The sequence below is a fragment of the Ptychodera flava genome, chromosome 6 (assembly GCF_041260155.1).
Source record: "Ptychodera flava strain L36383 chromosome 6, AS_Pfla_20210202, whole genome shotgun sequence".
In the NCBI taxonomy this organism is placed as follows: domain Eukaryota; kingdom Metazoa; phylum Hemichordata; class Enteropneusta; family Ptychoderidae; genus Ptychodera; species Ptychodera flava.
Genome location: NC_091933.1, coordinates 8,788,693 through 8,803,016, shown reverse-complemented (window position 1 = coordinate 8,803,016; position 14,324 = coordinate 8,788,693). Strand labels below are relative to the sequence as shown.

Below are 14,324 nucleotides of genomic sequence, written 5' to 3'. Positions count from 1 at the left end.
ATGTGTGGGACTGTGTTAGAAACTTTTCAAAGTGTCATTTGTTGGCTATACTTGTCAAAAAACAAACAAAACATAAATAAACAAAAAAAATTCTTTGTGGACAAATATTATCACAAATACAACTCTTTATTTGTTCTCCATTATACATGCAAACATCGTGAGTAACAAATACACAAACATGCGTAAACAAACAAACAAACAAACAAACGAACAAACAAGGCCTGAGGAGCCAGAGTTCTCTGTGTTAGAACTTGAAGTTACAGTCACATTGACTGCGTTGATTATGAAGAATCTTGCAACTCGACCTACCCTCTCCGTCCTGTTGTCATGACCCTGTTATGGAAAAGTAAAGGGTTTATGCTTTAGTTCACAATAATTTGTAAGCGGCGCAGTGCATGCGCACACAATTTCCGTCACGAGCCCAGGCTGAGACAACCTGTTGACCCGAGTTCATTCATGCAGGCTTGTGCTGTGTACAAGTGTACCAATGGGAGTAGCTGACGTGGCTTCTGCAAAGCATTATGGTCCTTTCTGCGGCAGCCATTGTTCGCTGCTGAACTTGTTGCGGACGAACAGGGAAAAATCCCTAATCATCGTCAACAAGACAAGATGTACCGTCATCTAGTCTATGTTGCCATCTTCACTAGCCTTTTGTCTTTGGCTACTAATGCAAAATCTGGAAAAATTAGCAATGATTTGGTGATAACTAAAGCCGATAGAACACTGGATTTGGTGTCCCAGCTGGTGAAGCAGACAACAATAATCACCGTAGAAAACAAGGGGAGTTCATCACTAAGGTCGTTCTTGCTCGCTGTCGAACCTTCACTTGCCGATAAACTGTCGCATATCGGTGCAGTGGTAAGATGTATTTATGTTCAATATCGTTAGATCGCAAACACCTTTATTTTGCACATATTTCAAACATATGTAATTTATAATCGACCTGAGTGTATACTACAACCAATGATCACTTCCGGGTTGTAGTTTGACGAAAACCATCGATCAATAACAATTGTTGTCGATTGATAGAAATATTCTTTGTTGTTTTAAGGGGTTAGAGAACTCATGTTGTTCGTGATACCATGTAGCAATCGTTGGTTTTTGTTATGGAGTATGGTTATGCCATGTTGTTGTTTTTGTTGTTCGAAGATATAACCCAAAGTTACAGTACATTTACCAATGACGATGAGATACTAATCTTTTACGGCCCTGATACGGGTTTTGCGGACCGAGGTTGTACGATGGAAGGGCCCGAGCGTGCGAGGGCCCGTATGCCGTACGACCAAGGTCCGCAAAACCCGTATGTGGGCCGTAAAGGTTTTATCATATACCTTATTGAACGGTTGTGATATGTTTCAGTATTTATCAATAAAATTTTGTTAAAGTTATGGGCGTAAATAAACAAAAACATGAGCCACGCAACTTTGCAGATTAATATGTACGATGTTGTCATTTGTTCTGTTGTGGAACGCGTCACGAGCTTGTTCTATGCGAACGCCAATGTCACCGTGATATGAGTAGTTGATCCTGCTCGTTAAATACACTTTCTCTGCAAAACATTGAGAGGAGACTATCAAGCACTTGTTTTAAACCAATTTTGATCGGAATAAGATTCAAACTGTCAACAATTTGCTTCAAAACTACGAGCGAAGCGCAAAGAAACGGGTTCGAATCTCGCGCTGACGTGCTTTCGAATGGAATGTACGTGGATAGCAATGCGCGTAGCAACGACAACGAAAAAGTTCGAAAAAGCGCGCACACTACCTTATTTGGGCAAAGTGTGCCTGGGCGTGATACGGCAACTTATTACACACCTGTAAGAGCGCCTTTTCCCATAGGTTTACATGGGTATGTGAATCTAGGTATATGATAAAGCTGGATATTGATACACTACCTAATTAGGTTTGTCAGTTTGCTCGCGAATTTACCCTTTTAGTGGTCAACTTTTCAACTTTGCCCCAACATCAGACAGACTAAAACAGCAGGTGACGCAGCAAGATGTCTGTAAACTAATTTACTATGTAGTATGTTTATATCTTTACAGCAGCTATCAGTTTCAATGGTGACACACACAGAGACTGGTTGCCAAGTTTTACAAGCAGTTCAAATTCACGGAGAGGTGGTAAAAGAACGACGTTACTGCAAATTTAGACTCAGAGGACAGTGTTCTTTGTAGTTGAATATCAATAAAGTTCATGACTTCAAAAATAATAGAGTGATGTGTAAAATGAACAAACTTTACTTTGGTTATCAACAAATGAATGACACCACATTTCTCAATGAGCTGACATCGGGGCCTACTTTAGTACGAAGTGATCATTACGCCAGTGAAACTGATAGCTGCTAATTACGTGTCAGCGTATGTATACAAAGCCCAACCATGGCTGGCAATACCAGAACATCTCGTTGTCTAAGTTTTATTAGACTAGAAAGTTGCTGACTCAAAGCCCTGACTTCCAGACATTGCTATCGCTACTCAAATGTTCTGATTCTTTCAGATCGATTTGTGTTGTTAGTTTTAGATTTTGTTTGAAGTCATGAACTTTATTGATATTCAACTACAAAGAACACTGTCTATTATTTTTTTTGTTTTAATAAAACAGTCGGATCAACTAGAAATGATAAACACTCTTACAATGTTGCAATGTTTTTATCGCTTGTCGCTACAATCTTGTCAATATAGAAAACAAATGACGTTCACGAAATAGCCTGAAACCCCCAAGTTCACTTCGTACTTAAGTAGGCCCCGATGTCAGCTCATTGAGAAATGTGGTGTCATTCATTTGTCAGGGCTCCCCCTAAGTCACCAAAATGATTAGCCAACTGATTAGCCAAATCAAAAATCTTGTAGCCACTTTGAGCAACTTTTAGCCAGTTTATGATCTCAATTAAGCGTGGCAATTACAGCTTTCTCCGCATTCTGATAGTTCCTAATTTTACAAATCGATCTCCCTTAAAAATATTTGTTCAGTTTGTATTGAATAATCTGTGTTTTTATGACATTTCTAGGATAGAAATACTTTTTCATTTCAGATGGTAAACTTTTACCACCAGAAATAAAATAAGGTATCAATTGAATTCTAAAAATCTGGTAGCAAAGTGAAGTGTATATAAACAGGTACAGAACATTTCTACAGCATTCATTTAGTGTTCACAGTATGATAGCTTGTCATAAGCTACAAGCCTCTCATGCGGCAAATTTATGCAGTCTTCCATAACCAAAATGTTTCAGCCACAAGAATAAAAAAAAATGGTGCAGGAGAAAGCATTTAGTAGCACACTGGCAGTGTAGATACAATTGGCCCCGGTGTTACTTGTATGTGATAGTTGTGATCAAGCAGGCTGAATAGCATTTTGAGTATTTTTCTTGAGACCAAAGGGTTTAGCCAAACACAACTCTTGTAAAACAAGACACAATGATATATGTTCATTTAAATTACTCACTGTTTGAGAGTATACATTGTTTTAATGATTATGATAACATTTTAACACAGATATATTTTCACTTGATATTTTGATATCATCAAGAAATGTCTAGTGATGTTTACTTCTAGTAACTACATCATTAAACTGGTCGAATCTGCAAAAATATTAAAATAATTCAGAATCACATTATTCTTTTATAAGTTATAGCAGTTTGAAATAGACCGAATTAACAATTTTAATGAATTGTTGCTTTAATGATTACATGCAAAATTGCAATTCACAAATGTGATGATTTGACAATGGATATGCTTACTACAATTACTGTTGACAATATCCCTTTGCAATGACTCTTAATAAATTTAATCTAAAACTGACAGTCAACCTGAATGCCATTTAGCTATTGACCCACCCTAGGTGGCTCTTTTGAACCATAATTGTACACTTAAGGGGTCTTCATGCATGACGTCACATGATGAGATGACCTAGACTTGACCTTTCAGAAAACCTCAATTTTTCTCCTCTTCCTTTGCATTATTGCTCCGTTTGTGAAATTTCCCTTTTAAATTACGGTTTTTACTATCAAACTGAGTAGTTGCAGGCCAAATTTTGATTCTAGCAAAGTAGGTAAAACTTCTAGATAGACTGAAGGACGAACGGGACTCACGGAGGCAAAACAAAGCCTCTATGTACCGCAGACGGAACAGCAACAATGTCCGCTCCACGTACCAGGGAACTGTAACTTTGTAGAAAGGAGAGTAAACTGTTTCAATACATTGCAACTTTGTAGGAAGGAGGTAAACTGTTTCGACATCTTACAACATTTCATTGTTAGCTGTATATTTTTGTTGAGGTGGCACCTGGGCAGGAAAAATTCATTAGCCACTATGTTCGCCAAACTTGAATTTTTGTAGCCATTTTTAACTTTCTTTCGCATTTGACTAATTGGCGATCGGGAGCGGGAGCCCTGTGTGTTGACAACCAAAGTAAAGTTTGTTCATTTTACACATCACTCTATTATTTTTGAAGTCATGGACTTTATTGATATTCAACTACAAAGAACACTGTCCTCTGAGTCTAAATTTGCAGTAACGTCGTTCTTTTACCACCTCTCCGTGAATTTGAACTGCTTGTAAAACTTGGCAACCAGTCTCTGTGTGTGTCACCATTGAAACTGATAGCTGCTGTAAAGATATAAACATACTACATAGTAAATTAGTTTACAGACATCTTGCTGCATCACCTGCTGTTTTAGTCTGTCTGATGTTGGCGCAAAGTTGTAAAAGTTGACCACTAAAAGGGTAAATTCGCGAACAAACTGACAAACCTAATTAGGTAGTGTATCAATATCCAGCTGTATCTCATCGTCAAAATCATTGGTAAATGTACTGTAATTGTGGAGAAACCTTGAGTGTGGGGCATCCGTGTTTCTGGGAGCCGCCATTTACCAGAAGTTGGTAATGACGGCTGCCAGAAATCTTTTCGGGACACGATGGACATGTTTGAACAAATTCCAAACCCCATAAACAACAAGGTTAGTGTAGTATAGTGTGTAGTCTTCATAGGTGATAAATCGGTACGACCAAATTCAGTATAAATATGTAACATTTCACATCAGTACACCTCGTCCAGTGGGATTTGCTTATTTTGAACCCTACAGGGCCATCGGCATTGTAGCGCTACTGGTGAGCGAGGTCGCAATAACCAAACTCACCGACCGCCTCACCGTAGCGCTACAATTTTGCAGCTAGCTTACCAATACCACCATATTGTAGAGGAAGGTAGCACAAAATAGTAATGCATGGTACAAAGAACATGTCTTGTTGTTCAACATCTAGATATGCTTGAAGTGTAATCATTCAATAGCATGTGAAGTAATTTGTGAAAAGTTTAAAGTTTGTGGCGGTGGCAGACAGTGCAGGACGGTCTTGGGTAGCATTTTTGTACATCCATGAGTTGAACAACACCATTTCACAGACGTCTCATCGGAATTACAATTCAGATTGCGGCAATAGTAGTGGCTGACATGTCTTAAAACACTATTGCACAGTCAATAGTTACCTCTGCAAGGGTTTTGGATTTCTGTAACACTTCAACAAATTAAATGATGCCTGGCTTGGTTACAAAGTCATTCTCTGAAATAAGACATTGGATACAGGAATGTAAAACAATATGATGTAGCACCATTTTCATGGTGTGAGGGTTATGGAATTTTTTTTTGCTCAAATGTAAAATACAGTTTGGAGCATCAGAAAGGGGGAAATCTTTGCTCGCCAGCTGTCTTGTATCAATAATACAAACTCAGGCTTTACTTCAAGCGACTGCAAAACATTGCAGGAATCAGTGAGTTACTTATTTGCTTGAGTGTTGCAAGCAACACGTGTAGAGAGCATGTACTTGCATTACTTTTGAATATTGATACTGTCAGAGGAATGGCGGAGTGGGATATTATTATTCGGAATCCCAGAAACTAATCTAGTTTCATTCTCAGCACAGCAGTTTCCCTTACCACTCTTGTGGTCATCAGCACTTATTTAATGCATATTCCAAGTACATTTCTTTCTAGTAATACTGCATTATTATTTGTTCCCTAAGGGAAATTTGATGGAGGTAAATATGGTAGCAAACATGTATTTTGTTTCAAATGTACTGTTTGTCTGTTATCACCTAGGAGACTCCGATGTGCAGAAAATAATACATACCAAGGAGACTAGATTTCAAATTACTCCTTTGCACAAGGCATTAATCTTCAGAAATACAATCTGTTAGCCAGTACTTAACTGATATAATAAAGTTCTAGTGGTTATTTACCATAATTATGGTGAGCTGTGTGGTCGCTGTGTATGTGATTTCTGTGTTTCCCCGGTACTCAGACACTTTGAAATGTGTGATGTGCTACTGTATCAACCCTTTACCTATTTGGACTGGCATCTGCCATTGTTCAGCCATTGTTCCAAGTTTGGGAAAGCAGTGATGAGCCAAAATCCACTTCCACTGACTTGGCATGTCTCATGTGCAAAACTGCACTCTATTTGTGTTCAGCTTGGCAGTTTAAGCCCTCTAAAAACTGCCTAAATATGTTGTGTATTACTTTGGCTGGCTGTGATATGGAGACATGACTGAATTGCATGACAGACATCAGGATATTTGCAATTCTTTGCACCCTGATAATCAATACAATTTCTAATGACTTGGCTTGATTAGAGTTTATTTACGAAATATTCTTTTGCTTTTCAGATAAAAGAAGATGATGAAGTGATTCACCTTGACATTGAAAAAACAACAGTTCAAGGTCACAGGTTGGAATTGTAAACTATCACATTGTTAAAACCATCGTTTGCATATGTCCTTTCAACTTCAGTATCTTTGTGCTCTACTTGTTCACTCTACCATGATAACATGTTAAAAAGAGTCTTGTCTGTAAACATTGCAACTGTTACTACAATGTGATATTGGTGTCTTAATAGGAAAATGTTCAAAAGACCAGAAAGACATTTGAATGTACAAAATTGTATAATTCGTTTTGCAGTCAATTGTCAGAGTTCCTCCCTAATGACAGCAAACGTTATGCTGAATAATTTTCCAATCGCTCTTTCTTTTCAGTGACAAAGAATTGTACAAAGTCACACTTGAGGATGCTCTTGGGGGTGACAAGACAGTCAAAGTCAATGTGGAAGAGATCTATAGCCATGCACTGCGACCATTTCCATCTCACATATCACAAGGAGAGAAACAGCAAGTAGAAATCAAGGCCAATCACTACTTCTACAGTCCCTATCAAGTCAGTGAACAGACAACCACTGTGAAATTACCGACATCAAGCATTGAGTCACACAGCAAACTCAACCCAGTGTCAGTCTTCGAGGAACAGATCACATATGGACCATACGAAAATATTGAACCCTTCAGTAAGGTATGAAACCTCTGGTGTCTCTTGTTGTTGTCTGTCTGATACTAAAGCAGTATCTCACAATGTTGTAAATGTGATGGAACTATATGATAAAATGTAAAAAGTTAATTTTTAACTGCCTCTTGTCTGTCCATTCTCTTATGTATTGAAAATCACAAAACCTTGAAAACAATAGTATATACATCATAAATGATGTGGATGGTCTTATCATTTGATGGTTTTTTTGTTTGTTTTAGTGAATTACCTGGATAACTGCATATATGAGGTTTTCTCTCATTCAATTGGTATTGAATCATATGTCATAATTATTTGGTAGACTCATTAACAGTTATCGTAATATTAGTACATTAATAAGTTAAACTTTGATTTTGAGAAGAACAAGTTCCAGGAATATTGTAGTTGCACCTGTATTGTAACTCATAACTGAGAATAGGATAGGGATGTGAAATGTGGAGCAGCTTTACTAAATAAAGACATTTAAATAAAAAAAAATCCAGAAGTAAATGTTCATGACTTGATTGCACAAGGCAAGAAACACAGGTGATTATGTACACATTTAAAGGATATGCCCATGTTTTCTTGATTGAACGAGTGGAATGAAGTTGAAGTACATGTCATTGTATTTGTTTTTCAACTTGACAGGACAACATGAAAATTCACTTTGAAAACAACAACGCATTCCTGACAGTGACCACAATGGAACGTTTAATTGAAGTATCACACTGGGGAAATATAGCAGTGGAAGAAACACTGGATGTGCGTCATACTGGTGCTACTCTCAAAGGTCCCTTCTCTCGTTACGACTATCAGAGAACTCAAGATGGTTATTCTTCAATCAAATCGTTCAAGGTTAGCATGGTTTTCAGTTTGACAGGAGCAGATCACTATATTCATGCATGTCTGTCAGTTCTGTTGAAAAATGGGAGCAGTGTCGCTGGTGCGTTTTTCCACCCTTTCAAAACCACATTTCCTGTGTGCAAGGCTAAGGATGGTGTACAAGGAGTAGTTTTGACAATGCAAAGGGAATCGGGCCTTGTACGTGTTGTCTGCATAATAATTCCATCTTGGAATTTGAATGGAAATTTAATATTTGCTATGCTGGAAAGTAGTGACCAGTATCTTACAAACCCAAGAAAGTAAAGATCAAGCAGGGGGTGTGAAAATTGCCAAAAATAGTGTACGGATGAAAGTCTTTCCCGTCTCACTATCTAAAAAATCTGTACTCGTATAGGGAACTTTAATCAGGTGGTAACCTCTGCCTCAGTACTTGTTTAGCCATTGTCCCTTCTGCAGGTCCATAGCAAATATTTATGTTGCTGTCAATGTTATTTCATTGCAGACGATCTTGCCAGCTTCTGCCAGAGATGTGTACTATCGCGATGAGATTGGAAACATTTCCACAAGTCATATGATTGAACAAGATGATCATGTTGAATTAGAACTTCGACCACGATTTCCGCTATTTGGTGGTTGGAAATCTCACTACTACATTGGGTATAATGTACCAACATATGAATATCTGTTCAACTCTGGTAGGTCCCCTGTTTATGATTTTTGTTGAGGGGACAGATATTTTGGGCTCTAAAGTTTTTTAGTCCCCACGGACACCGTCCAGGGGACTTATAGGTTTGGTCATGTCCGTGCGTGCGTGCGTGCGTCCGTGTGTGCGTCCGTCCGTGCGTCCGTCCGTTCACGCAGATATCTCAGAGATGCCTGGAGCGATTTCATTCAAACTTGGTACAAGGATTACTTCATATGTCATACAGATGCACGTCGATTTGTTTCGTGATACGATCCAATATGGCTGCCAGGCGGCCATTTTATTACGATTTTTTCATGTACAGAGCAACAACTCAGGCATGTTTCAACTGATTTTATTCAAAGTTGGTACAAGGAGATTGACCAATGTCATCTATATGCACTTCAATTTTTTTGGTGATACAATCCAATACGGCCGCCGTGCGGCCATTTTGTTACGATTTTTTCATGTACAGAGCCATAACTCAGGCGTATCTCAATCGATTTTATTCAAAGTTGGTACAAGGACATTGACCTATGTCATACATATGCACGTCAATTTGTTTTGCGATACGATCCAATATGGCCGCCAGGCGGCCATTTTATTATGATTTTTTCATGTACAGAGCCATTACTCAGGCATGTTTCAACAGATTTTATTCAAAGTTGGTACAAGGACATTGACCAATGTCATAGCTATGCACATTAATTTGTTTTGTGATACGATCCAATATATGGCCGCTGTGCGGCCATTTTGTTACGATTTTTTCATGTACAGAGCCATAACTCAGGCATATCTCAACCGATTTTATTCAAACTTGGTACAAGGACATTGACCTATGTCATACACATGCACATTGATTTGTTTTGTAATACGATCCAATATGGCCGCCGTGTGGCCATTTTATTGCGTTTTTTCATGTCCAGAACCATAACTCAGACATGTATCAAGCGATTTTATTCAAAGTTGGTAAAAGGAGATTGACCGATGTCATACATATGCACGTTAATTTGTTTTGTGATACGATTGGTCATACATTTGCACGTTAATTTGTTTTGTGATACAATTCAATATAGCTGCTGGCGGCCATTTTGTTATGATTTTTTCATGTCCTGAACTCAGACATGTATCAAGCGAATTTATTCAAAAGTATTTTTATCACAGTATTTTTATCACAGACCTAATGAAGAGGACTCTATCCTCTCTGAGGACCTGTAATCAAAGTACCCATTAAAAAGTGGGGACTGTGTCATCAACGATGACTTGTTCACAATACAGTCATGATGGGCTGCTGCGTATATGGACTCAGTATGAAACCTGTGGGGAACATGAAGTTTTCACCCAATTATGGTTTTTTTTGAAATCAAAATTGATTTCCATCTTCCTAGAATTAATGCAGGTTAGCAAGCATTTTGAAAATTTCAAATATGGATAAATTTTAGGTAATTTAGGTGGTACCAAAAAATTGTAGAGTTATCCCAAATGTTTATTCTTGATATTGAAAGAGAATGATTAAAAGTTTCTTCGAAGAAAGGTTGAGCAAAAAAGTTAAATGTTTCCGTTTCAGGGTGCATACTAGCTTAAATTCTGCTCAATAGGTGATCAATGTGACTGCTTTCACAAGCTTTCTGAGCTCTTTCAGTCAGTTACCAATGTGAGTAGTATGTGTTACTTTTAGTCTTGTGTTAACACTTTGAGCGCTGCAATTTTTCCCACCAAAATTATAGTGTTCAAGATTTTACCAATTTTGTGAATTTTTCTGTAATTTTTTTTACAATTTTGGACCAAATGAACATCACATTTTATTTGCTTCACATTTTTATCAAAATTTTAGCAAAAAGTAGAAAATAATTGACTGATGTATATTTTGATATAGGTGACAAAAATTAACTTTGGCACTCAAAGGGTTAATACAAGTATAGCTACACTCACAGCCTGAAAGAGCGTTTACTGTGTGTGTAAAGTATGTTATGCGTTTGCTATCATATTTGCTTTCTGAGTATTAGCCCTGAAAAAGTTAACAGAAGTGCAGAGAGCTTGACTTCAAGTTTTGCTCACAGCAGTGCTGTATGTATTAAACATATGTTTTCAGTTCACATATCCACCAAGGGCACAATAACCCTTTTCCAGCCAAACAGTAAGACTTCCCGATCTGCTAAGTCGGTAAAGAGTATAAAAGTGATATTGAGCCCAAACCACATGTATTTTCACCCGTTTGACTTTGCATCTTGTAGCAGCTTTTAGTCTGTCAAATCTTGTTTACAGTATTTTTGTTTTCAGATGCTTTCAAATACTCAATTTTTTGTTAGAATGCAACATGTTTGACATGTAATGCATCACCAGGTTTAATCAATTTGACCTGAAGGTGACATGAACTTGGCAGGATAAGGCTTCAAGACATTTTTAGACTGATGATCGTGTTCATTCACTTGGCAGGTGACTCCTATGTCCTTCAGATGCGTTTCCTTGACCACATCTATGATGACATGATTGTGGATGAGTTGACTGTCAAGATAATTCTACCAGAGGGTTCTAAGTAAGTTCTGATCTCATGCTGTTGCTTTCTTTACCAAATTACTCTCGCGATGTAAAACGTCTTCCTGTTTGCATTGTAGCAGGTTTGTCTTTCATGCAAGTATTCATTCTCCCTGGGGCTGTACTTAGTGCTGAGAACAGAGATGTATCTAATTATTGAACCTTTTTCCTTCCACAAATTTATAGGTACAACTGAATGTTGTAAGGATAATAGATTTTGTAGCATATTTGCTGAGGCGAGGAACACTCTTTGAAGGAAATACTGATGCATGAAAGTTGGCTAGCTGCTACACAACTACCCATGGCAATCAGCGTGCGACTTTTTCTTCACCAATCAGCTTTGGTTTAGCTCAACTTGGAGAAGGTACGATAAAAGCATGTCCATATTTTTTGCCTGTTCTAGGGGAATAGAGTTCAACCCACCCTATGATGTAAACCAGGAAAATCTGCAGCGCCACTACACCTATCTTGACACACTCGGTAGACCAGTCATTGTTGCCCACAAGAATAACCTGGTAGAGCAACATATCCAAGATTTTGAGGTGCATTATACATTCCAAAAGGTGTTGTTACTTCAGGAGCCTCTGCTTGTTGTTGGTGCCTTTTATCTGCTGTTCCTTACTGTTATCGTCTATGTTCGTCTAGATTTCTCCATCTCCAAGGTGAGTAAATTGTTTGAATATTGCTGTTGTATATGCTGTCAACTGATTACACACACAAATCTTGGCAATTTGATGTTCAGCACACCTGTGTCCTCATAATGAGTTACTTTGGTAAAACATGAACAAGGAGTTCTGCTATCCCATATGACATGAGCCATCTCAAGTTGTCTGAGTTCCTGGAATCCCTATTTTCCGCGCAGTCCTACACACTTGCAAAACTACCAGGCCAATTATCCAATAAATGCATAGAGTAACTTTCCAAAATTGCAGGAGCTGTCTTTAGACACAAGGACTATTCAATGGCAGACTTATTTGCATATCATTTGTCAGTCTTTGTTAACCCTTTCCCTGCCAGACAGTATCACTTCCCCATCTGCCAAGTAAGTAAAAAGCAGTATTGAGCCAAAACCATACGCATTTTCACCCACTTGGCTTGATACGTTATAGCAGCTGTAGTCTATAAAAATCTTGTTTACAGCATCTCTGTCTCCAGGGACCTTCAACTCTTCAAGTCTTTGTTAAAATGGACCACACGGCTCATGTTTTGCTTTACTGGTTTTGACCAACTTGACCTGATGGTGAAATATGAACTTGCCAGGAAAAGGGATAAAAAATACCTGTGTCTTAGTAAGAAACTTTAGTAAGCCTTCAAGCCAAAAATAATTAAATAATAATATGGGAAGACAAGAGAATGGAAGGCAGGTTTGATGTGAACATTTTCTGTTTCCTTGTCAGGATCCAGCAACGGAATCTCGTCTGCGTGTTGCTGGTTTGGTAGAGCAGATCTTGAAAGTTGAAGACAAGCGCTTCAGTCTGTATCGCAGCTATGACGACACCATCACTAAGTTCAAATCTTCAAAGGATTCTAACTGTAAGCCAGTTCGACATGTGCCAATGATTATCAACATCTATGTGTTCTATTTCTTGGATATTTTAATTCATAGTTGTCTGTGTCATGTTAGTTTGAAGGTTTTGAAGTAGGTGTATCAACTTTGAACTCCCTGGAAGACCTTTAACAGACCTGAAAATTTACATTCGTATCAACCACCCTTGTCCAGAATAGATCGGTTTAGTACAACTACATGTAATGTATGTTCGTGTGAATGCCCTCAGGGTATCTTCATCTAACCCAGAACCTAAGATCTTTACCATACGTATTCTTTCTGTTTGACTTGTAGCTTTCAACGATGCGCGTAAGAAGTTGGACCAGGAATATCGTTCCTACACGACTAACATCAATGCCTTCCTTGCCACTCTCAAACAAGAGGGAACTGATGCAGCAGAGAAGGTATTTGATTGGTTAAAAATATTCTTATAATTGCCTTCTCAAAGGGATGAATGTGCTATCTTTTGACATTTTTTGTCACCTCTTAGTACGATAGAATTTGTTATTTACCTTGCAAAACCATGCAACAGGCTTAATGACTGGAATGCTTGCAGTTTCTAGATAGCATTAGCAGTCAAAATTTGAGACTGAAATGTAAATTGTGGGCTGGAAATTATTTCTATGGTCAAAGCGTCCACAGGCCTGTGCCGGATGATATTTCACAATCATCCACCATACAGGACAATGTATACAACTTCTTACGTCAATCAAGAATCCAACATATGTCAGGAGATTGCACATTTTTGCCTCTAAAAGGCAGTATAAGGGTTGTGTCAAGTTTTTAGCTCCGCTGTTGAATTCAGTCGGCAGAATAATCACCATCAGTTTTAAATAAATTTGAGATTCAATGCCACAACTATTACAGATCATTAATTTTTTTTTATTTGGTGTAGGTGTCTGAGATTCAGAAGTTGCAAAGTCAGCTTAAAGATCTTGTTGGACAGTCTGTTCAGCATGCTGAGAGAATCGTGAGTGGAAAGTTCACCAAGGGTCAATATGTGGAGGCAGAACGAGCAAACAGTGCCAAGCGTGAGGATATCATGACCAAGCGTGCTGCTATTATCCAATCATTGGAGTAAAAGATGTTTTTATGTTGTCTTTCTGTGCCCTGTTCAGTAAATCTCGAAATGATTATGATTTGCTATTTTTTATCTTTAAGTTTACTTAAAGTTACACATTGACACATAAATTCTGGAATTTCATAGCACAGAGTCCACCACAGAACTTTTTGACAGAAAAGATAGAAAGCTGAAATATATGCATTCACTGTATTTGATACAGTTTTATACGTTTACGGCAGCATTTTCAACTGTACTGATATGTAAGATTTCCCTAGAAATGGGATCCCAGAAGTGCTGACAGAAAGGAAAATAAATGATAAGATAAAAA

At 38.0% G+C, this 14,324-nt stretch overlaps 1 protein-coding gene across 1 annotated transcript; it reads left to right on the top strand.

Moving 5' to 3' along the window:
- Window positions 1-226: 226 nt before the first annotated feature.
- On the top strand, window positions 227-14,322 carry LOC139134760 (dolichyl-diphosphooligosaccharide--protein glycosyltransferase subunit 1-like). Its single transcript, XM_070701789.1, has 10 exons — window positions 227-858; window positions 6,661-6,722; window positions 7,027-7,336; window positions 7,976-8,182; window positions 8,673-8,865; window positions 11,289-11,388; window positions 11,791-12,049; window positions 12,785-12,920; window positions 13,228-13,337; window positions 13,829-14,322. Exons 1-10 carry the CDS (start codon window positions 610-612, stop codon window positions 14,012-14,014), a joined length of 1,812 nt encoding a protein of 603 aa, XP_070557890.1. The 5' UTR covers window positions 227-609; the 3' UTR covers window positions 14,015-14,322.
- The last annotated feature ends 2 nt before the right edge of the window (window positions 14,323-14,324 follow it).

What these genes read in the sequence shown, in the direction of transcription:
- LOC139134760 (XM_070701789.1), top strand. Translation starts at nt 610, where the DNA reads ATGTACCGTCATCTAGTCTATGTTGCCATCTTCACTAGCCTTTTGTCT. An exon ending in TAGATTTCTCCATCTCCAAG is followed by an intron (nt 12,050 to 12,784) that starts GTGAGTAAATTG and finishes TTTCCTTGTCAG; the next exon opens with GATCCAGCAACGGAATCTCG. An exon ending in ATCTTCAAAGGATTCTAACT is followed by an intron (nt 12,921 to 13,227) that starts GTAAGCCAGTTC and finishes TTTGACTTGTAG; the next exon opens with CTTTCAACGATGCGCGTAAG.